At 44.1% G+C, this 25,765-nt stretch overlaps 1 protein-coding gene across 1 annotated transcript in view; it reads left to right on the top strand.

Moving 5' to 3' along the window:
- Positions 1-25,765, top strand: part of LOC124035978 (glutamate receptor ionotropic, delta-2-like) — a 676,707-nt gene that overhangs the window by 578,643 nt on the left and 72,299 nt on the right. Inside the window, 1 exon segment of the mRNA XM_046349997.1 lies at positions 22,788-22,926. Coding sequence (XP_046205953.1) covers positions 22,788-22,926 — 139 coding nt within the window.

Below are 25,765 nucleotides of genomic sequence, written 5' to 3' on the forward strand. Positions count from 1 at the left end.
GACAGTGCCAAGTCTTCCCTCGGTAATGGAGAGAGAGAGAGAGAGAGAGAGAGAGAGAGAGAGAGAGAGAGAGAGAGAGAGAGAGAGAGAGAGAGAGAGAGAGAGAGAGAGAGAGAGAGAGAGAGAGAGAGAGAGAGAGAGAGAGAGAGAGAGAGAGAGAGAGAGAGAGAGAGAGAGAGAGAGAGAGAGAGAGAGAGAGAGAGAGAGAGAGAGAGAGAGAGAGAGAGAGAGAGAGAGAGAGAGAGAGAGAGAGAGACAGAGACAGAGAGAGAGAGCAGTGTGTGTTGTGGTCTGTGTGTGTGTGCTCAGTTAGCCTCACTAAGGGGGGGGGGTTACAGACTAAGTCCAGGCCGAGATAGGCTAATTTCCCTTCCACCTCAGCCCTTTCTCTTCTGATTATTCTGATGTGAGAGACAACAGTGAAGCTGGAGCGAAGCCGGACGCCCTGCTAGCATGCAGCACCTCCCAGCCCCTAGCTGCTACCAGTAATTACAGCTGACACATCACCCGCTCTCGCCCTAATCCCATCTCCCAGCATGCTCTCTGAGCCCTGCTGACCTCACTGCTCAGCTCCCTGAGAATGTGTGCGGCAGACGTTGTTTGGCGGTGTGGGTGACACACGGCAGCGTCGGAAGGCGTACCGCCACACCTGTCACATCCTGTGGAACACGACCAGTGTCAGAGCTGACATCACATTTGTTTCACCTAATGGGACCAAGGCTTGAGCTCACATGAGACAGGTCCTGTGGGGAGGCATCTTGATCACTTCCTGTTTTGACACCACAGACAGACAGCTGCAAACCCCAGGGTCAATACTCATTTGTTAAGGTGTCAGGACCCATTTATGTTTTTTCCCCCTTATAACTTTGGGATTTGAGGATTTTGTCACAGAATTTTGTCTAAGGGTGAATTCTAAAAGTAAAACCTGGTTAGTGTGAATTTGTGGTCATATTGAGATTCACTTTCACTCAGACTGTAGAAAAAGAGCAGTGTTTTAGGCAAGGCTGTTACACTTTGCCTTTAATCTCGTACGGTGACTGAGAGGTTCAACACTATTCAATCAAATAAAAAATGAGATTCCTGCAAGTGTGATTCTAATGAATCAAATTGTAATTGAATCTGCACGACAAATTGAATTGGAAGGATCAGGTGTGAATTTAATTCTATATCCATGTTTCAATCGGCAGCAGTATTTAAGTACCTCTCTGTCCTTTTCCCAAGCAAGAGAGAGATATTATATTGGAGGAGCATAGAGTTACCTTCAGATATTTCCTTCTTTTTTTTATTCTTCTCAGTCAAAGTGGGTTTGGAGATGGAGCAGAGGAGTGCATTACCAAACAAATGAATAATACATTCTGTAGCCCTATCCCCCCAACAATAGCAGGCTGAAATAGAACCTATGCCGCTGATGATTGTCAACCCCTCTCAGGGCGATACTAACAGACAGACAGCGATTCTACTGTAGGTTGACATTATATATGTCTGATTAAGTGTGCCAGTCCTGACTGAGAATGGTAGTCCATCTTCCATTTCATATGATATGCTATGAATTACAATTAGTATGATTTGATTACAATTCGTATGATGTGTTACGAATTCCAATTTGTTGTGGCTAACGTTAACTAGGTGTCTAGGTGGCTAACATTAGCTAGTCTAGGGGCTGGGGGTTAGGGTTAGCGGTTAAGGTTAGGGCGGTTAGGGGTTAAGGTTAGGATTAAGGTTAGGATTAAGAGTTAGGATTTGGTGTTAAAGTTAGCTAACAAGTAGTTGCAAAGTAGCAAAACAATTGTAAGTAGTTGCAAAGTTACTAATTAGCTAAAATGCTTAAGTTGTTTGCAATGTAATTTGAATACACAACCTCTGCGTTGCTACTCGTTTGAATTAAACACCCACCCATCCTCTCCGATCAACCTTCTTCTTTCATTTTTTGGGCTACTGACTTATCTAACCATACCAAACATAACATATCATAGTAATTTAAGCATCACAGCTTTTCATTTACTATGTAACGTCTAAGCTTTGAGGCCAGGCTGGAACAATAATGAGTAGCGCCATGTCTGAGTGGGGGGCGGCTCTGTCATACCGGTACAGTATTTGTGTGTGAATGGGCGGTGGGACTTTGACATGGGGGGGGATTTCATCATGGGCGGGGTTTCATCATGGGCGTGTGTTCATCATGGGCGGGATTTCATCATGGGCGTGATTTCATAATGGCCGTGATTTCATAATGGGCGTGATTTCATCATGGGTGTGTTTTCATCATGGGTGTGTTTTCATCATGGGCGTGTTTTCATCATGGACGTGTTTTCATCATGGGCGGGATTTCATCATGGGCGTGATTTCATCATGGGCGTGTTTTCATCATGGACGGGATTTCATCATGGGCGGGATTTCATCATGGGCGTTTTTATCATGGACGTGATTTCATCTTGGGCGTGTTTTCATCATGTGCGGGATTTCATCATGGGCGTGTTTTCATCATGGGCGGGATTTCATCATGAGCGTGATTTCATCATGGGCGTGATTTCATCATGGGCGTGTTTTCATCATGGGCGTGATTTCATCATGGGCGTGATTTCATCATGGGCGGGATTTCATCATGGGCGGGATTTCATCATGGACGTGATTTCATCGTGGGCGTGTTTTCATCATGGCACACAATACAGCATATGTTTCCATCCAACTTATTTCTAACCTGCAAGAACCACTGTCCTTCATGACTACTACTTCAGGACATGAACTCGAGAACTCATCCTGAAACGATGATTAAAAAACTCAGCTAGCCTCTGTCTCCATCGAGGGATAAAACCTCAGTACTAAAGTAAAAGTTAAATATTGGGAGTGACACAACTTCAATTGAATATGAGCGTCTCAAAATTGCCGTCAGACTATGAGCTGAAAGAGCTGAAAGGGCGTGACGAGTCACAGGAGATCTGCTGAGGCAAGACAGACTTCAAATGTTCAAGTCCAAAACAGACGTTGGCTGCAATTTTCTTGATAAGGATCCTATCTTTATTTGTGGCAGCAGACTCCAGGTCCCAAGTGTCAACTCATCTCAGGTCAAAACTAGCATAAAGGGTTTTTGACAATATGAAAGTCTCAACCATTTATGTGATTGTTTGAAGTAGTCAGGTCTGTCTGCACTGATGTACTGTAGTCATGTTTTAACCCTGTGAGATGGCATATTTCAAGGTAAGGAAATCATTAAGGCCTCAAAGAGGTGCACTCAACCTCAAGGAGCACATCCACAGCCCCTGTTCACTGCCAGGCAGAACCACGTTGTTTACGTACACTACTACCACCACCAGTGCCAAGTCATATCCATTGAAATAGTGCTTTTACTTCTTTTACTTCTTGCAATTCAATGTTTCAAACCTATTGCACACCATGTCTCTACTGCAGAGGGAAAAGAGAGGGGCCATGAGAAAACCAGTTTTGGTCAGTCATGGAGTGCTCAAAAAAATTGCCTTTCTATTTAAACATAGAACAAGCTGCGAAGGAAACATACTTGCGCAAAAAGAATATTGTGATATTGTCAAAGTGAAATGATATATTGTGAAAACTAATATCTTGACATGTAACTGTGTCGATTTTTTTCCCCCATCACGACCCATTATGGCATCATTGACTTGAGTGAAGAACCCATTCTTATTCTGTGGTCACATTAAACCATTTACCTTTAAAAACTTCAACCGAAGTGCTTTGCTTGGTATTTGTTGTCCGTTTCAAATATGGGTCCGCTTGCTACATACTGTATCGGCTACTGTACTGTGTACAGTGTCATCTATATTCATGCAAGCAGCCGTGTTAACAGTGGCAAACCTGGCTCTGAATTTCCCCATCGTTATACTGTAAAACCTGAAATTCTAAACATATTTTCATTGATTCTGAGATGGGGGAAGGGGGGTGAGGGGGAAACAAACCAAGTAAATAAGCTGAAAGGATTAGCTGACTCTGTTATTTCCCTTTTCAACATCAGAGGGATTTTGCTGATGTGGTTCAAAAGGAAATTTGTGTTTTCCATAGAATTGTGATGTCAGGCTTGGGAGTTTATCTTCCACCACCACATGTGGCAGCCAGACAGGGCTGGATTCACACCGGATCCCTTTTGTAAGGAATACAATCCCCCCCCCCCCCCCCCACTGGCATTCAACTGATTGTGGACTATTGATGACACAGAAACCTGCTCCTATAGGCAGACGTAGGTGCAACCAGTTCAATAAGGCTTCGTTCCGATTTCTACATTGCACCTCCACTTAAATGGTGCGAGATAGAGGCAGACGTGGGTCTGAAAGTGCTTCGTCGCACACTTCCACGTTGCCTCATCAATATCTGTAAATGTAAATGGCAATCATTTTTGATCCATGACAAATATACCTATCCCCTCTGGGCAAAGGTATGTTGAATCAAAAAAACATGTTCTTTCAACATACTGCCGTTTGATTGTCAATTGATATTTTGGTTAAACTCGCAAGAATGTGTCAATGTACAATCATTCTAACTAGATTTCGACCACAAATCAACAACAGGATGACAAGGGTTTGTTTGTTTCATGATGAGCTCTTTAAAATGGCCACCAATATCTGCCTGGGCGGTTTCCTCTCTGTTCTCCGACATACTGTAGTGCGCCACCATGTCCTCTCATATGTTCTTGGAATCAAAAACTCACTTTAGCATCAGATTCATGACAAATATGACTTTTTCCTGTCTCTTTCAGGAAATAGTGTGACGTCTTGTTCTCTGATATTCTGGGAATCAAACATTCAAACAGATGTGAAAATGCAAGGAAGTGTAATAGACAATTATACAGCGAGCTCTGCAGGTATAATATAGGGTATGATCTTTTCTGGGGCCCCAGGAGCCATACAGGGGAATCGATAATATAGTAGGTGGGAATATCAGGCAAGGCCTTCCTTCTACTGTCCTACTGGCTATCAACTGTTCCAGGAACTGTTTCATTTGCTAAAGGTTAGGAAATATAGTATGAGAGACCGTAAGTTAAAAAATCTATTTATCAGTAGTTCCTGTTCCAATTATGTTCCTATCTTGGGAAGGCTTAAAAGACCTTTTCAGTGGTGAAACATTAACTCTGTGAAATGAGTCCAATATCTCTCCAGACTTCATTGCAGGGACTAAACTATTGAATAATTCGAATTTCAATCATTTCATTTCTTTTCGATGACAAATTGCATTGACTTTCACATAATAGACCAATTAAATGCAGAGCTCCCCTGGGTGAAAAAGGACCATTTGAAAATATTTTTACATTTTTTTTTCACATTTATTTAACCAGTTAGGCCAGTTGAGAAGTTCTCATTTACAACTGCGACCTGGCCAAGATAAAGCAAAGCAGTGTGACGAAAACAACAACACAGAGTTACACATGGGATAAACAAACGTACAGTCAATAACACAATAGAAAATCTGTTTACAGTGTGTGCAAATGAAGTAAGGAGGTAAGGCAAAAAATAGGCCATAGTGGTGAAGTAATTACAACTTAGCAGTTGACACTGGAGTGATAGATGTGCAGATGAGGATGTGCAAGTAGAAATACTGGTGTGCAAAAGAGCAGAAAAAAACAAATATAGGGATGAGATAGGTAGTTGGTTGGATGGGCTATTTACAGATGGGCTGTGTACAGCTGCAGCGATCGGTAAACTGCTCTGACAGCCGATGCTTGAAGTTAGTGAGGGAGATATACGTCTCCAATTCGTTCCAGTCATTGGCAGCAAAGAACTGGAAGGATAGGCGGCCAAAGAGGTGTTGGCTTTGGGGATGACCAGTGAGATATACTTGCTGGAGTGCTTGCTACGGGTGGGTGTTGCTATGGTGACCAGTGAGCTGAGATAAGGCGGAGTTTTACCTAGCAAAGACTTATAGATGACCTGGAGCCAGTGGGTTTGGCGACTAATATGTAGCAAGGATCAGCCAACAAGAGAATACAGATCGCAATGGTGGGTATTATATGGGGCTTTGGTGATAAAATGGATGGTACTGTGATAGACTGCATCCAATTTGCTAAGTAGAGTGTTGGAGGCTATTTTGTAAATGACATCGCCGAAGTCAAGGATCGGCAGGACAGTCAGTTTTACGAGGGTATGTTTGGCACCATAAGTGAAGGAGGATTTGTTGCAAAATAGGAAGCCGATTCTAGATTTAATTTTGGATTGGAGATGATTAATATGAGTCTGGAAGGAGAGTTTACAGTCCAGCCAGACACCTAGGTATTTGTAGTTGTCCATATATTTTAAGTCAGAACCGTCCAGAGTAGTGATGCTAGGCGGGCAGGTGCGGGCAGCGATCAGTTGAAGATCATGCATTTAGTTTTATTAGCGTTTAAGAGCAGTTGGAGGCCGCGGAAGGAGTGTTGTATGGAATTGAAGCTTGTTTTGAGGTTTGTTAGCACAGTGTCCAAAGAAGGGCCAGATTTATACAGAATGGTGTCGTTTGCATAGAGGTAGATCAGAGAATCACCCGCAGCAAGAGCGACATCATTGATATATATACATGGAAAAGAGTCGGCCCAAGAATTGAACTCTGTGGCACCCCCATAGAGACTGCCATAGTTCCAGACAACAGGCCCTCCGATTTGACACACTGAACTCTATCTGAGAAGTAGTTGGTGAACCAGGCGAGGCAGTCATTAGAGAAACCAAGGTTGTTGAGTCCGCCAATAAGAGTATGGTGATGGACAGAGTCGAAAGCCTTGGCTTGGTCGATGAAGACGGCTGCACAGTACTGTTTTTTATCGATGAAGGTACACCCGTGACCAGCTCGGAAACCAGATTGCATAGCGGAGAAGGTATTCGAGATGGTCGGTGATCTGTTTGTTCACTTGGCTTTCGAAGACTTTAGAGGGGCAGGGCAGGATGGATATAGGTCTGTAACCATTTGGGTCTAGAGTGTCTCCCCCTTTGAAGAGGGGGATGACCGCAGCCGCTTTCCAATCTTTAGGAATCTCAGACGATACGAAAGAGAGGTTGAACAGACTTGTAATAGGGGTTGTGACAACGGCGGCCGATAATTTTAGGAAGAGAGGTATCCAGATTGTCTATCCCAGCAGGTTTGTAGGGATCCAGATTCTGCAGCTCTTTCAGGACGTCAGCTATCTGGATTTTGGTGAAAGAGAAGTGGGGGGAGGGCTTCGGATAGTTGCTGCGGGGGGTGCAGAGCTGTTGGCCAAGGTTGGCGTAGCTAGGTGGAAAGTGTGGCCAGCCGTAGAGAAATGCTTATTGAAATTCTCGATTATCGTGACTTTATCGGTGGTGACAGTTTTCCTAGCCTCTGTGCAGTGTGGCAGAGTCAGTCTCCTCTTCCATTATCCTTTTGAACGTCACCTCTCACACTGCTTTAACTCCCAGCAGCTCAGCCAGCTTCAAACGTCCAACCGATCAGCACCCCCTAGAAACAGGCTGGAACTGACTTCCACTAACTGAGAGAGGTGCTCTTATTATCCATGGACTTTACAGTGTCCTAAAACTTTTTGGAATTAGTGCTGCAGGATGCAAATTTCTGTTTGATAAAGCTAGCCTTAGCTATCCCAAATGACTGTGTATATTGGTTCCCGACTTCCCTGAAATGTTGCATGTTGCGGGGACAATTCAAAGCTAGTGCAGTGTGCCACAGGATGTTTTTGTGCTGGTCAAGGGCAGTCAAGTCTAGAGAGAACCAAGAGCTATATCTGTTCTTAGTTCTACATTTTTTGAAAAGGGCATGCTTATTTAAGATGGTGAGGAAGGCACTTTTGAAAATCAACCAGGCATCCTCTACTGTCGGAATGAGGTCAATATTCTTCCAGGTTACCCGGGCCAGGTCGATTAGAAAGGCCTGCTCCATGAAGTGTTTTAGGGAGCGTTTGACATTGATGAGAGGTGCTCGTTTGACCGTGGACCCATAACGGACGCAGGCAGTGATCGCTGAGATCCTGGTTGAAAACAGCAGAGGTGTATTTAGAGGGCAAGTTGGTCAGGATGATATCTATGAGGATGCCCATGTTTACGGATTTGGGGTTGTACCTGGTAAATCCCTTGATAATTAGTGTGAGATTGAGGGCATCTAGCTTAGATTGTAGGACGGTCGGGGTGTTAAGCATATCCCAGTTTAGGTCACCTAACAGTACGATCTCTGACAATAGATGGGGGTTAATCAATTCACATATGGCTTCCAGGGCACAGCTGGGAGCTGAGGGAGGTCTATAACAAGTGGCAACAGTGAGAGACCTATTTCTGGAGAGATGGATTTAAAAAAAAATTGTTGCTTGAACTGTTTGGGCATAAACCTGGATAGTAGGACAGAACTCTGCAGGCCATCTCTACAGTAGATTGCATCTCCGCCCCCCTTTAGCAGTTCTATCTTTATGGAAAATGTTATAATTGTAATTCCTAAGCCAGGATTCAGACACGGCTAGGACATCAGGTTTGGTGGAGTGTGCTAAAGCAGTGAATAAATCAAACTTAGGGAGGAGGCTTCTAATGTTAACATGCATGAAACCAAGGCTTTTCTGTTACAGAAGTCAACAAATGAGAGCGCCTGGGGACACACAGGGTCTGGGTTAACCTCTACATCACCAGAGGAACAGAGGAGGAGTAGGATAAGGGTACGGCTAAAGGCTATAAGAACTGGTCATCTAGTGCGTTCGGAACAGAGAGTAAAAGGAGAAGACTTCTGGGCGTGGTAGGATAGATTCAGGGCATAATGCACAGACAAGGGCATGGTAGGGTGCGAGTACAGTGGAGGTAAACCTGGGCATTGAGTGACGATGAGAGAGGCTGCATCTCTGGAGGCGCCAGTTTAAGCTAGGTGCGGTCTCCGCATGTGTGAGGGGTGGGGCAAGGGAGCTAACCGAGGCATGTAGAGTGGGACTAGGGGCTCTGCAGTAAAACAAAACAATGAGAGCTACCCTAAACAACAGTATACAAGGCATGTTGACATCAGAGGGAGGCATAAAGCAATCACAGATGTTGATTGGGAGGGCTAAGACAACAACGGGTAAACAGCTAAGATATCAACAACCGGTAAATGGCGATGAATCGGCAGAGAGGGTCAGTTAGCTACACACAGGGCCTGAGTTCGAGGCTGGGGCCGACAAATAAACAAAATGAAGTACCGTGTTAATGAACAGGCATAGTAGGCATCAGCTGTGTAGCCGAGTGATCATAGAATCCAATCAGCAGCAATGGACGTCAGTTTGAATATGTCTGTTGTAGATGTCAGTGTGTCTGTTTCTCTGGCTGTCTGTCGATCGGAACTGTTGAGTAGGTCATGTTGTGAACATAGCACATAATGAAAGTAGGGGTTGCATCCCAATTGATAACCTATTCCTATTATTGTGCACTACTTTTAACCAGAGCCCTATTTGCCCTGGTCAAAAGCAGTGCACTATAAAGGGAATAAGGCTGTACATTTGGGACGCAGGCTAGCTCTGTCTGAGAGATACATGAATGTGTATGATGAGTCAGTTTTAATGCGATCACACAATTTACCCCTGTTGTATGTGTCTGTGTAGGCATTGTATGTGTTTTTAAAAAATTGTGTCGTCTGTGTGTGTGCGTGCGTGTGCGGTTGTATCAGTTTGTATGTGTGTGAGTTTGCCTTTGGGGAGCTCTTAGCCATGTGTGTCTGGAAGAATGTACGTCTCCTCCATTATAATGAGACTTGCTTCTTCATTCACCTCCAGTCATTTTAGGTGTCAGTGTTTAGACATGACCTGAATCACAGAGCAGCACCAGGAAGTCATTGGATGGCTTTGAAATGGGTTTGCCCCTGATACAATCTCTGAGGCAGGTTAACTTTTTTTAAAGGTGCCTTACAGGGTGCTAAAATGGCTTCTCAGTGAATGAGACAAGAAAGCAGCAGCTTCTCACCTTGCCGTCACGATATGGCGTGAATTGAACAAGCAGATATTACAACACAACATTAATTTCCTTTCTTCTGCACATTACTTCCCGAGGATGGTGAATCTGATGAAAGTAATAACTCTTGGGACCTAGCCATGCTCTGACACGTTTATCGAGGAATAGATTGCCTCACATTCAAACAGGCTCATTCCACAACATTCACCCACCTCCTCCCCCCACCCCCTCCTCACTAAGGAAAGTGATGCAGCCAGAGCCCAACAGCGATGCTATTGCTATTTGTTTGGATCAAAGGTGAAACCGTACATTATCATAATGTGAACAAGTACTACAGCTTGTTTAGTAGTATAATGATTAAAGATTGTATTTGTGTCTGTCCTTGGTAATACATGTAATACATCGTACTCAATCTTAGACACGCAGAGACATACACACAGCGAACAACTAAACCCACTAGACAATAATCCAGCGCCATGGCAACTATGTAATCCTGTTTATTTTGAAGTAGCGCTCAGGGCGAGATAATGCTTCCACAGTAGATGATACATATTCAATAGCTCTCTTTGGCGACCGTGCACCCGTGGGATGTGTCCCATCATTATTGGCGCTCTCGCTCTCACTTCGCGTGCCAGTATAGCCCCTTGTGCTTCTCTCCCGGCAGCTGCAACTAAAGAGATCTCCTCTGACTCGTCATTTTTTTAGATCTATTTTTATTTTGATGATTTACCGCAGTTGAAAGTTCCAGTGTGGTTGCGTGGTACACTTTGAGAGCGACGACCGGGCATCGAAGCGTAAACTTTATGCAAATTGATGGCATTATTTGCCAGCTAGCCTCATAATGGGATACTTGATGGGTTGAATAAATTGTAGTCACCCGGAACCTGCCAATTTGGCTTGGTGCCAGGAAAATGAAGGTGACATGCAGAGGAAGCTGTACTCTCCTCCCGGTATGTTTTCCTTCAGTTAGTTATCATCAGGGAGCTCTTGGAAAGAAAATAAAGAAATAAATGAAATAAAAACTAACAGCACTCATCAAGAACTACAATCTCTGCTTCTCAAGGTGCCTCCGAGATTTAACGCTTTACAAGGTAGCTACTTATAAACCTTTGGATGTTCTGCACCGGTAGCTTCAAAGCACTTATTTGAAGTTTTCTTTAACTACTGAGTGTCAGAGTTGGAGTGGGAAGATATTTGGTGTATGTCAAAGCAACCAGTGATTCCATATTTTATTAATGTCCTGTTATTTTTTTTGCTCTGTTCCTGCTAATTTTGCACACAGCAGAAAATGCAAAAGGAAAAGCAAAAAGCACAGTGAGAGAATACTTTTTTTGACATTTCACTTTTGGATGAAAGGGTAACTTTTCTCTTGAAGATCGATCCATAACATGTAACAACATCGGTGATGTAGTGAAGGTAGTGTTGATGTAGTATTGTCGCATAAATAAGTAAGAATCATCCTAAACGGGTCAAATTAAATCAAATGAAATTGTATTTATCACATGCGCCGAATACACTTTTACAGAGAAATGCTTGCTTATGAACCTTTCCCAAAGATGTAGAGTTAAAAAATAATAATAACAAATAAAATAGTAACTAACACAGGAAGAATAAAATGGAGCAATGGAGCTATATACAGGAAATACCAGTACCAGATCAATATGCAGATGTACGAGGTATTTGAGGTAAATATGTTCATGAAGGCAGGGTAAAATCCAGATAGGCATCCAGATAGATTATAATGAGTAAAATAAAGAACAGAGTGGCAGGAGCAAATTGTGTGTGTGTGTGTGTGTGTGTGTGTGTGTGTGTGTGTGTGTGTGTGTGTGTGTGTGTGTGTGTGTGTGTGTGTGTGTGTGTGTGTGTGTGTGTGTGTGTGTGTGTGTGTGTGTGTGTGTGTGTGTGTGTGTGTGTGTGTGTGTGTGTGTGTGTGTGTGTGTGTGTGTATGCACTTCTGCGTATGTAGTGTATGTGAATGTGTGAGGATTTTGTGTGGGAGTGACAGTGTAGCGTGTATGAGTGACTGTGTATACTGTATGGAATGTAAATAAAGTCTAGTGAATGTGGGTAGGGTCAGTGCAAGATAGAGTCAGTGCAGATAGTTTGGGAACTATTCATTTACTATTTAGCAGTCTGGCTATTTAGCAGTCTTATGGCTTGGGGGTGGAAACTTTATTTACCACCACAGACAGATGCTGGCACTAAGACCGCACTCAGTCAGCTGTATAAGGAAATAAGCAAACAGGAAACCACTCACCCAGAGGCGGCGCTCCTAGTGGCAGTTCTACCAAATCTCTATCAATGTTAAATGTGCAACCAGAGGGAACACCTGTACTCCACACACAGAGATGCGTACAAAGCTCTCCTGCACCCTCCATTTGGTAAATCCGACCACAACTCTATCCTCCTGATTCCTGCTTACAAGCAAAAATGAAAGCAGGAAGCACCAGTGACTCTGTAAAAAAAAGTGGTCAGATGAAGCAGATGCTAAACTACAGGACTGTTTTCATATCACAGACTGGAACATGTTCCGGGATTCTTCCAATGGCATTGAGGAATACACCACATCAGTCACTGGCTTTATCAATAAGTGCATCGAGGACGTCGTCCCCACAGTCACTGTACATACATACCCCAACCAAAAGCCATGGATTACAGGCAACATTCGCACTGAGCTAAAGGGTAGAGGTGCCACTTTCAAGCTGCGGGACTCTAACCCGGACGCTAACAATAAATCCCGCTATGCCCTGCGACGAACCATCAAACAGGCAAAGCGTCAATACAGTGCTAAGATTGAATTATACTACACCGGCTCCGACGCTCGTCGGATGTGGCAGGGCTTGCAAACTATTAGAGACTACAAAGGGAAGCACAGCCGCGAGGGGCCCAGTGACACGAGCCTACTAGACAAGCTAAATTACTTCGATGCTCGCTTCGAGGCAAGCAACACTGAGGCATGCATGAGAGCCTCAGCTGTTCTGGACAACTTTTTCGATCACGCTCTCCGTAGCCGACGTGAGTAAGACTTTTAAACAACTTTTAAACAACATACACAAGGCTGCGGGGCCAGACGGATTACCAGGATGTGTGCTCCGGGCATGTGCTGACCAACTGGCAGGTGTCTTCCCTGACATTTTAAAAATGTCCCAGATTGAGTCTGTAATACCAACATGCTTCAAGCAGACCACCACAGTCCCTGTGCCCAAGAACACAAAGGCAACCTGCCTAAATGACTACAGACCCGTAGCAAGTGCTTTGAAAGGTTGGTAATGGCTCACATCAACACCATTATCCCAGAAACCCTAGACCCACTCCAATTTGCATACCGCCCAAACAGATCCACAGATGATGCAATCTCCATTGCACTCCAAACTGCCCTTTCCCACCTGGACAAAAGGAACACCTATGTGAGAATGCTGTTCATTGACTACAGCTCAGCGTTCAACACCATAGTACCCTCAAAGCTCATAAACAAGCTAAGGATCCTGGGACTAAATACCTCCCTCTGCAACTAGATCCTGGACTTCCTGACAGGCCACCCCCAGGTGGCGAGGGTAGGTAGCAACACATCTGCCACGCTGATCCTCAACACTGGAGCTCCCCAGGGGTGCGTGCTCAGTCCCCTCCTGTACTTCCTGTTCACCCACGACTGCATGGACAGGCACGACTCCAACACCATTAAGTTTGCTGATGAAACAACAGTGATAGGCCTGATCACCGACAACGACGTGACAGCCTATAGGGAGGAGGTCAGAGACCTGGCCGGGTGGTGCCAGAATAACAACCTATCCCTCAATGTAACCAAGACTAAGGAGATGATTGTGGACTACAAGAAAAGGAGTACCGAGCACGCCCCATTCTCATCGACGGGGCTGTAGTGGAGCAGGTTGAGAGCTTCAAATTCCTTGGTGTCCACTTCAACAACAAACTAGATTGGTCCAAACACACCAAGACAGTCGTGAAGAGGGCACAACAAAGCCTATTCCCCCTCGGGAAATTAAAAAGATTTGGCATAGGTCCTGAGATCCTCAAAAGGTTCTACAGCTGCAACATCGAGAGCATCCTGACCGGTTGCATCACTGCCTGGTACGGCAATTGTTCGGCCTCCGACCGCAAGGCACTTCAGAGGGTAGTGTGTATGGCCCAGTACATCACTGGGGCAAAGCTGCCTGCCATCCAGGACCTCTACACCAGGCGGTGTCAGAGTAAGGCCCTAAAAATGGTCAAAGACCCCAGCCACCCCAGTCATAGACTGTTCTCTCTACTACTGCATGGCAAGCGTAACCGGAGTGCCAAGTCTAGGACAAAAAGGCTTTTCAACAGTTTTTACCCCTAAGCCATAAGACTCCTGAACAGTTAACCAAATGGTTACCCGGACTATTTGCATTGTGTGCAACCCCCCCAACCCCTCTTTTACGCTGCTGCTACTTTCTGTTTATCTTACATGCATAGTCACTTTAACTTTACATTCATGTACGTACTACCTAAATTGGCCTGACCAACCAGTGCTCCTGCCCATTGGCTAACCGGGCTATCTGCATTGTGTCCCACCACCCGCCAACCCCTCTTTTTACAGTTCTGCTACTCTCTGTTCATCATATATGCATAGTCACTTTAATGATACCTACATGTACATACTACCTCAATAAGTCTGACTAACAGGTGTCTGTATATAGCCTTGCTACTCTTCTTTCAAATGTCTTTTTACTGTTGTTTTATTCCTTACTTACCTACACAAACACACACATACCTTTTTTCCCACACCATTGGTTAAAGCCTGTAAGTAAGCGTTTCACTGTACGGTCTACATCTGTTGTATTCAGTGCACGTGAGAAATCAACTTTGATTTGACTTGATTTGATTTGCAGGCGCCTAGCACTGTTGTTTGGTTAGCTGTTTCTGTAGCACATGAGATGAAGTTTGCAAAACAAATGGCTACAGGATTGATGCAAATAATCATGATGTCATTCTGCCATGTAGGTAAGCGTAGGCTACTTTGTAGCTAGTTAACATTTAATTGAGAAGATTATCATTAGCATCGCTAAGCCAAAATCAGATGACGCAATGTCTTTTGCACTCTACACTGCCCTTTGCCACCTGGACAAAATGAACACCTACATGAGAATGCTATTTATTGACTACAGCTCAGCATTAACCATAGTGCCCTCGAAGCTCATCACTAAGCTAAGGACCCTGGGACTAAACACATCCCTCTGCAACTGGATCCTGGACTTCTTGACTGGCCGCCCCCAGGTGGTAAGGGTAGGTAACAACACATCTGCCTCGCTGATCCTCAACAAGGGGGCCCCTCAACAACAAGTCCCCTCCTGTACTCCCTGTTCACCGATGACTGCATGGCCAAGAACGACTCCAATACCATCAGTTTTCCAACGACGCAACAGTGGTAGGCCCGATCACCGACAACGAAGAGACAGCCAGGTCTCTTAGTGGCAATGTGATTAAGACAAAGGAGATGATCGTGGACTACAAGAAAAGGAGGGCTGAGCAAGCCACCATTCTCATGAACAGGGCTGTAGTGGAGCAAGATGAGAGCTTTAAGTTCCTTTGTGTTACATCACCAACGAACTGTCAAGGTTCACCAACAAACTAACATGGTCCAAGCACACCAAGACAGTCCTGAAGAGGGCACAACAACGCCTATTCCCCCTCAGGAGACTGAAAATATTTGGGCCTCAGATCCTCAAAATGTTCTACAGCTGCACCATCGAGAGCATCCTGACTGGTTGCATCACTGCCTGGTATGGCAACTGCTCGGCCTCCGACCGCAAGACACTACAGAGGGTAGTGCGTACGGCCCAGTACTGTACATCACTGGGGCCAAGCTTTCTGCCATCCAGGACCTCGATACCAGGCGGTGTCAGAGGAAAGCCCTAAAAATTGCCAAAGAGTGCAGTCACCCTAGTCATAGAATGTTCTCTTTGCTACCGCACGGCAAGAGGTATACGGAGCGCCAAGTCTATGTTCAAAAGGCTTCTTAACAGCGTCTATCCTTAAGCCATAAGACTCCTGAACAGCTAACCAAATGGCTACCCGGCCTATTTGCACTGACCCACCCACACGCACATTTTACACTGCTGCTACTCTCTGTTTATTATCTATGCATAGTCACTTTAACTCCATGTACATATTACATTAATTACCTCAATGAACCTGTGCCCCCACACATTGACTCTGTACCGGTACCCCTTGTATATAGCCTTGTTACTGTTATTTTATTGTTGCTCTTTAATTATTTGTTAATTGTCTCTTTTCTTGTTTTTTAAATTAGAATTTTAATGTATTTTTTCAGTTTATTTAGTAAATACTATCGTAACACACATTTTTTCTTAAAACTGCATTATTGTTTTAAGGGCTTGTAAGTAAGCATTTCATTGTATTCTGCGCATGTGACAAATACAATTTGATTTGATTCGCTTAAGGTCATTAACCTGTGGTCTGTGGTCCTGAGCGCTCGGGGCAGGTTATCATCAAGGATCTCTCTGTACTTTGCTCCATTTATCTTTCCCTCAATCCTGACTAGTCTCCCAGTCCCTGCCGCTGAAAAATATCCCCATAGCATGAACCTGCCACCACCATGTTTCACCGTAGGGATGGTGCCAGGTTTCCTCCAAACTTCACGCTTGCCATTCAGGCCAAAGAGTTCTATTTTGGTTTCATCAGATGAGAGAATATTGTTTCTTATGGTGTCTTTTAGCAAACTTGGCCATCTCTGGGAAGAGTCTTGGTGGTTCCAAACTTCTTCCATTTAAAAATGATAGATGCCACTGTGTTCTTGGGGACCTTCAATGCTGCAGAAATGTTTTCGTACCGTTCCCCAGATCTATGGCTCGACACAATCCTGTCTCGGAGCTCTACGGACAATTCCTCATGGCATGGCTTGGGACCTTTTTTAGACAGGTGTGTGCCTTTCCAAATCATGTCCAATCAATTGAATTTTCCACAGTTGGTCTCCAACTCAAAGATGATCGATGGAAACAGGATGCGCCTGAGCTCAATTTCGAGTCTCTTTACCAAATTGTGTGAGTAAGTAAGTAAGGTATTCCTGTTTTTTTATGTAAATATATATTAGCAAACATTTCTAAAAAACTGTTTATTTTATCCATTTTAGAATAAGGCTGTAATGTAACAAAATGAGAAAAAGGGAAGTGTTGTGAATACCTTCCGAAAACACTGTATGTACTGTATATGATGGTTTGTATAGACATCATGGACAGTATATGAATAGAAAAGGTGTGTACAGCAATAGTTATATTGACTAAAATTGTCACTACTCCCGCTCTCCCTCCCTAGCGCTCGAAGGCACCAGGCTCCCAAACATTCCGCACCCCTGCCACCATCATTACGCACACCTGCCTTCCCTCGTCACGCGCATCTGTAAATTATTGGACTCACCTAGACTCAGTCACCTGTTTATTACCTCCCATATATTTGTCAGTTCCCCAGCTGTGTTCTCCACTGTCGCACTGATTGTCGTTTGTCATTGTGTACCCATGTGCTGACTCTGTTCCTGATTTGTTCTTTGTCTGTCCCTCATTAAATAAATGTTCTACTCCCTGTACCTGCTTCTCGACTCCAGCATCGTTCCTTACAGAATGCAGCAGCCATCAAATGAAGCATCAGAGAGTGCTGGCTTTCCAGTTGGTGGTGACATAGGGTCCGGCGGCCACTGCCGATGGATCCTGGAGTGCCTAAGCCAGCTCGTCAGGCTGTCACACCCTAGCTGGCTCGAGAGGTTTCTTGTCCCAGGTTGGCTCGGAAGGTGCCCATCCCATGTCAGGCATCAGCCGGATCGTCAGGTTTTTATGCCCAGCCGGCTTGTCAGGCTGCTATGCCTCAGCCAGATCATAGGGCTCCCACGCCTCAGTGGGATCGACAGGCTTTCACACCACAGCCGGAGAGACAGGCTGCTATGCCTCAGCCGGGTTGAGGCTCCCACGATTTGGCCAGCCCGTCAGGCTTGCCCAGGTTGGGACGCCGAGTGGCACCCCTAGAGGGTGGTTGGGGGGTAGTGTCACATCTGCTTCCGCTCTCCCTCCCTGGCGCTCAAAGTCGCCAGGCTCCCCAGCATTCAGCACCCCTGCCACCATCATTACGCACACCTGCCTTCCCTCGTCACGTGCATCAGCAACTTATTGGACTCACCTGTACTCAATCACCTGTTTATTACCTCCCCTGATTGTTGTTTGTCATTGTGTACCCATGTGCTGATGCTGTTCGTGGCTTGTTCTTTGTCTGTCCCTCATTAAATGTTTCACTCAAAATACCTGCTTCTCGATTCCAGTGTCGGTCCTTACAAGAATAGAGTATACACAGTACTGGTGAAAAGTTTGGACACAGCTACTCAGTCAAGGGCTTTTCTTTATTTTTACTATGTTCTACATTTTAGAATGATAGTGAAGAAACCAAAACTATGAAATAACACACATGGAATCATGTCATAAGCAAAAAAGTGTTAAACAAAGTAGCTAAAAAGTATCCACCCTTTGCCTTTATGACAGCTTTGCACACTCTTGGCATTTTCTCAACAAGCTTCATGAGGAATACTTTTCCAGTCTTGAAGAAGTTCCCACAAATGCTGAGCTCTTGTTAGCTGCTTTTCTTTCACTCTGCGGTCCATCTCATCCCAAACCATTTCAATTGGGTCATTTGATGCAGCACTCCATCACTCTTATTCTTGGTCAAATAGCCCTTACACAGCCTGGAGGTGTGTTTTGTGTCATTGTCCTGTTGAAAAGCAAATTATATTCCCAATAAGGGCAAACCAGATGTGATGACGTCTCGCTGCAGAATGCTGTGGTAGCCATGCTGGTTAAGTGTGCCTTGAAATCTAAATAAATCACTGACTGTGTCACCAGCAAAGCACACCCACACCATCACACCTCCTCCTCCATGCTTCACGGTGGGAACCATAATGCGTTTAATTGGCTCCAATGCATTAAGAAGGAAATAAATTCCACAAATTAACTTCTAACAAGGCACACCTGTTAATTGAAATGCATTCCACTACCTCATGAAGCTGGTGGAGAGAATTCCAAGCATGTGCAAAGCTGTCATCAAGGCAAAGGGTGGCTAGTTTGAAGAATCTCAATTATATAATATATTTTGATTTGTTTAACATTTTTTGGTTACCACATGATTCCATATTTGTTATTTCATAGATTTGATGTCTTTGCGTTTATTTTTACAATGTAGAAAATAGCCAAATGAGTAGGTGTGTCCAAACCTTTGACTGGTACTGTACAGTACATATGAAGTAGGTTAAATAGTATGCAAACGTTATTAAAGTGACCAGTGTTCAATGACTATGTTCATAGGGCAGCAGTCCGATGCACGGTTGAGTACCTGGTGGTAGCCGGCTAGTGAAAGGGACTAAATTTCAGGGCAGGGTACTGGGCGGGGGCCGGTTAGAGGTGACTATTTAACAGGAGAAAGAGTAGTTTATCAATCTCCCGGTCTCATCTTTGATGCACCCTACTGTCTCTACGCCTTCTAGATGGTAGCGGGCTGAACAGGCCATGACTCGGGGGGGCCAAGCCAAATTTCTTCAGCCTCCTGAGTTTGAAGAGGCCCTGTTGCGTCTTCTTCACCAAAATGTCTGTGTTGACCATTTGTCAGTGATGTGTACGCCGACAAACTTGAAGCTTTTCACCCTCTCCACTGCGGCCCCGTCGATGTGGATGGGGGCGTGCTCCCTCTGCTGTCTCCTGAAGTTCACAATCAGCTCTTTTGTTTTGTTGACGTTGAGGGAGAGGTTATTTTCCTGGCACCACTCTTCCAGGGCCCTCATCTCTTCCCTGTATGATGTCTCGTCGTTTTTGGTAATCAGGCCTACCACTTTTGTGTCATCTGAAAACTTGAGTTGGTGATGTGCTTGGCCACTCAGTCAAGGGAGACCAGGGAGTACAGGAGGGGGCTGAGCATGCACCAATGTTTAAGGGGGCAGGGTTCTAAAGTAGTGTCCCAAAGAGTATGACTACTAAGGTAGTGTTAGTTGGGTGTTTCAGATAACATGACTACTGAGGTAGTGTTAGTCTGGTGTTTCAGACAGCATGACTACTGAGGTAGAGTTAGTTTGGTGTTTCAGACAACATGACTACTGAGGTAGTGTTAGTCTGTTCCAGTCCCAGACAACACGACTACTAAGGTAACAGTAGCGGTAGTGGTGTTGAGAGGCCGTGCTAGGCCAGTTAGGCAGCAGCAGGCTCTACGTCGGTCGGCTCACTGACCTTGGACTGATTGGCATTTTCTTCCCCTCCCTGAGAGAGTTAGGAGCAGAATAGCCTCTCTGGTTGCCCTTAGAGAAATGTACAAGTATTCCAACAGCCGTGAAGGGTTCTTGACAGTGTTTCATGGCTTTTTGTCTTTGATTGGAAATCCACTTTGGACTGAGTGTCCTGCCTGCACTGGCAGGACTGTCTGGCGGAACTTTAAGGGCCCTTTTTAGTGGGATGCGGACTCCTTGACTGGCAGACTGATCAGCTGACAGTCAAAGAACAGCCATTCTCCGACCTTGGACTCACTTGTGGCTGTGGGAAAATATTTTCAAAGCTAGCCCTGTGGACCGAGGTTGCCTGAAAACAAACTCACTCTGGGCAAAAATGTTGAAGCCTTGGGGGCATGACTTTGATCACTGTCTTCACTGTGTATTAGGTTTGGAGCTGAGTTTAACAAATCAATCCATGTGTTCTTGCTATTTTCCTAGATGGACCTGCAGCAGTCTCTCTTTCTCACTCATTCTCTCACCCCATCCTCCCTCTTTATCTCTCTTCTTATCTTCCACCCACACTCTCCTTGTCTAAATGCATTTATGGATTAGAAACATGGTGCTGCTTACAGAATGATTTGTGTGAATGTATGTGCATGTACAGTATAAGTATGTTTGCAAAGGAATGAAACAAATGAGGGTGGAATGGAGAGAGAGAGAAAGAGTGAGCTGGGTGGAGTAGCAGTAGCAGTATGTTGCCCCTAGCCTGGCTGGAAATCAAAGGCAGGCAAGGAGAAACTGGTCAAAATGGTGAAGCTGATTCGATGTGCATAGAAGGGTGGCTTTGAACCAAGTCGCAGGGCTCCCTAATAATAGTTGCATTACACTCTGGCTCATTCTCTAAAGATCAACATCCTACAGCCGAGAAAATGGGATTGCAATCAGCTTCAACCACATCCTCCGGTAGCAATCTCTCTCTCTCTCCATGGCAGGCCTTAACTTCAGGGGAGAGCTTTTCTCACTCACGCTGAGATTCCACCAAATAGTCTCCCTCTCTCTTGTGCTGTCCGTCTGAATCGTCTCTGTGTTATTCAAATGTAACGGACAAGCATATCTGCACTCTTTGGCCATGTGAGCATTAAGGTCTTTCACGTGAGACCGTTATGATCCAGAGGGATTACATTCACATTCATTCTCTACGTAGAACACCGTCCTTTCTACTGTCACATTTGGACCCAACAGCCCGGCTAGGTCAACTGTACCTCAACAGGCACTTTGTTTACAAAACTCAACATGGCAATCAATGTTCTAGTGGAAATTGTATTTTGGACAATATTACATCCATCACACATTGTTATGTATAAATTTGAGCAGCAGAAACCACCTATTCTGAAGTTCTGTCGGATGACGTCCCAGGTCAGGAACACTCAGAATACATTCACAATCAAAAAGCGGACTGTAGCAGATCTATTTACATCCCTTTTTCCTAATGTGACTGCCCCTACCGGATGTCTTAATACTATATGTTACTGTCTAGATATGGTTCACTATTCCTTTATTTTATGTCAGAAATTATGGGAGGTCCATTTTTTTTACTGATATTCACATGGCAGACAATGAAACAGAAATACATGGATATCGCAATACATGAACAATAATACATTCACGTTGAAATCACAAGTGAAATTCATGACAATGTGTACATTCAGAGGACTCTGAAAGGCCATACTTGTGAACACTAGAAAAAGCTCAAGGTCAAGTTCAAGCATCAACCAATCAGACAAGCATCAGAATCACGTAGTAACCAAAAAAAAGTGTTAAACAAATCCAAATATATTTTATATTTGAGATTCTTCAAAGTAGCCACAACCAGCTTCACCTGGAATGCTTTTCCAACAGTCTTGAAGGAGTTCCCACATACGCTGAGCGGAAGCACTAAGTGTTTCCAATATTTTGGCAGTTACCTGTACAACATTATAGCCTACTTATCATATGTGTTTTATGAAAGCCTAACATACAGTCAAAGCACATAAGAATATTCAAACTACTCTACAATAGCTACAACATGTTAACAGAACACAAATATCATTCAGGCCATATGAGCTCATGTCAACTGGAAATTGAATTCATAAGACAGATTAACCCAGAGGGCAGCACTGGATAGAATGGGTGTCAGATATTTTATTGAGTCTTTGCTGAAGAGATTGAAATGACTGGCACTTATTCCACATGCGAGCACAATGATCTGCGAGCTACAAGGATAAATTAGGCACATTTGTAACAGGCTTCAATGAAGGTGAGGCTGAAGCTCTGCAGATCCATCATGGAGCTATGGTTGTCTTTCCCTGGAAGAGGCTCCCCTCTCCCTCCCCTCTGCAGTGCAAAGTAAAGGTTTTGCATTAATACAGAGAACAAACAGATGTGCCTTAGTCCTGACTGGCCTGTCTGGGGAAATACACACTCTACATAGAGCATACATTTATCTCTTTATGAAAATGCAAAAAAAATGGAAGAAAACAACATCATATTGTCGAGTTGCACTGGAAAGCCTGCCTTTGTGGGTCGTAATATGTCGTCGCGTGTGGAAATCGATATACCTGACATCACAAATGAGGTGTCCTCTGAGAAATGATTTTCTTTTCTCATGCACAACCATACCTGCCATTTGACTGACATTTTTATTCTGTCTCTCGTCCTGGTCTTGTTATCAGGTGGTGAGGTACCGTATACCACCCTGGCCACGAGGATGATGATGGGGGTATGGTGGCTCTTTGCTTTGATCGTCCTCTCCTCCTACACGGCCAACCTGGCTGCCTTCCTCACCATCAGCCGTATCGAGAACTCCATCCAGTAAGTAACTGACACACACCACCGCTCAGGGTGAAGTTTCCCCTCGGTTACACATCTAGGATCAGCTTTCCCTCCCCCAATCCTAACCTTAACCATTAGTGGGGACAATTTAAAAACGGACCCAAGATCAGCTTCTAGGGGCAACTTCTTCCTTCACCCACAAAAACCTCTGTCTTCGTGTTTTAGTGAAACCTGTCAGACTGTACCAGGAACAGTTTACAGGCCCAGGTTGAGAAAATGAAAAATGAAAAAATGAAAAAAATGAAAATTAAATTAGTGTGGTTTATTCAATCCACATGCTAGAAAGACATTGTGTTATGAATTTGCGGTAGAGTACATTCGTACATGTTTGTGAAATTGACATTCAACTTAGGACATTATGTCAACGCTTTCATACAGTAATTGTGTGCATTGTGTCTTCTAGCTAGTTCTCATTGTAGCAACTATTATGGAAGAACATACTGATGCACAAGACAGACACGGTACAGTAGGTTTCCTGTACCCAGACACATACATTTAAGAGTAGGGAGGATAATAATTGGTTTATGAGCATGGTTAAGCATATAACAATGCTTAAACCACATCAGGAGACCACTTTGGAGGTCTGGAAAAAATTGGAGAAATGTCGATTTTTGATTGTAGTAATCCTTGAATTAAAGTGTGCAGGCACCGAGCACTGTTGTTTGGTTAGCTGTTTCTGTAGCACATGAGATAAAGTTTGCAAAGCAAATGGCTGTAGGATTTTTTTTGTTTTGTTTTTTATTTCACCTTTATTTAACCAAGTAAGCTAGTTGAGAACAAGTTCTCATTTACAACAGCGACCTGGCAGTGCGACAAAAACAACAACACAGAGTTACACATAAACAAACGTATAGTCAATAACGCAATATAAAAATCTATGTACAGTGTGTGCAAATGTAGAAGATTAGGGAGGTACGGCAATAAATAGGCCATAGAGGCAAAATAATTACAATTGAGCATTAACACTGGCGTGATAGATATGCAGATGATGATGTGCAAGTAGAGATTCTGGGGTGCAAAAGAGCAAGGATAAATAATATGGGGATGAGGTAGTTGGGTGTGCTATTTACAGATTGGCTGTGTACAGGTACAGTGATTGGTAAGGTGCTCTGACAGCTGATGCTTAAAGTTAGAGAGGGAGATATAAGACTCCAACTTCAGTGATTTTTGCAATTCGTTCCAGTCATTGGCAGCAGAGAACTGGAAGGAAAGGCGGCCAAAAGAAGTGTTGGCTTTGGGGATGACCAGTGAAATATACCTGCTGGAGCGCGTGCTACGGGTGGGTGCTGCTATGGTGACCAGTGAGCTGAGTTAAGGCGGGGCTTTACCTAGCATAGACTTATAGATGTGGACCTGGAGCCAGTGGGTTTGGCGACGAATATGTAGCGAGGGCCAGCCAACGAGAGCATACAGGTCGCAGTGGTGGGTAGTATATGGGGCTTTGGTGACAAAATGGTTGGCACTGTGATAGACTGTGTCCAGTTTGCTGAGTAGAGTGTTGGAGGCTATTTTGCAAATGACACCACATAATTTAAGGATAGGTAGGATAGTCAGTTTTACGAGGGTATGTTTGGCAGGATGAGTGAAGGAGGCTTTGTTGCGAAATAGGAAGCCGATTCTAGATTTACTTTTGGATTGGAGATGCTTAATATGAGTCTGGAAGGAGAGTTTACAGTCAAACTAGACACCTAGGTATTTGTAGTTGTCCACATATTCTAAGTCAGAACCATCCAGAGTAGTGATGCTAGTCGGGCGGGAAGGTGCAGGCAGCAATTGGTTGAAGAGCATGCACTAGTTTTACATGCATTTAAGAAGCCGTGGAAGAAGTGTTGTATGGCATTGAAGCTCGTTTGGAGGTTTGTTAGCACAGTGTCCAAAGGGCCAGATGTATAGAGAATGGTGTCGTCTGTGAAGAGGTGTATCAGAGAATCACCAGAAGCATCATTGATACAGTTGAAGTCAGAAGTTTACATACACTTAGGTTGGAGTCATTAAAACTCCTTTTTCAACTTTCAATTTCTTGTTAACAAACTATAGTTTTGTCAAGTCCGTTAGGACATCTATTTTTCCATCAATTGTTTACAGATGGATTATTTCACTTATAATTCACTGTATCACAATTCCAGTGAGTCAAGGATTACATACGCTAAATTGACTGTGTCTTTAAACAGCCTGGAAAATTACAGAAAATTATGTCATGGCTTTAAAAGCTTCTGATAGGCTACTTGACATAATTTGAGTGAATTGGAGGTGTACCTGTGGATGTACTTCAAGGCCTACCTTCAAATTCAGTGCCTCTTTGCTTGACATCATGGGAAAATAAAAATAAATCAGCCAAGACCTCAAAACAATAATTCTGGTTCATCCTTGGGAGCAATTTCCAAAAGGTACCACGTTCATCTGTACAAACAATAGTGCACAAGCATAAACACCATGGGACCATGCAGCCGTCATACCGCTCAGGAAGGAGACGCGTTCTGTCTCCTAGAGATGAACGTAGTTTGGTGCGAAAAGTGCAGATCAATCACAGAACAACATCAAAGGACCTTGTGAAGATGCTGAAGGAAACGGATACAAAAGTATCTATATCCACAGTAAAAAACAGTCCTATATCAACATAACCTGAAAGGCCGCTCAGCAAGGAAGAAGCCACTGTTCCAAAACTGCCATAAAAAAAGACAGACTATGGTTTTCAACTGCACATGGGGACAAAGATCGTACTTTTTGGAGAAATGTACAAAAATAGAACCGTTTGGTCATAATGACCATCGCTATGTTTGGAGGAAAAAGGGGGATGCTTGCAAGCCGAAGAACACCA

This window comes from Oncorhynchus gorbuscha, linkage group LG05 (assembly GCF_021184085.1).
Source record: "Oncorhynchus gorbuscha isolate QuinsamMale2020 ecotype Even-year linkage group LG05, OgorEven_v1.0, whole genome shotgun sequence".
Lineage (NCBI taxonomy): Eukaryota > Metazoa > Chordata > Actinopteri > Salmoniformes > Salmonidae > Oncorhynchus > Oncorhynchus gorbuscha.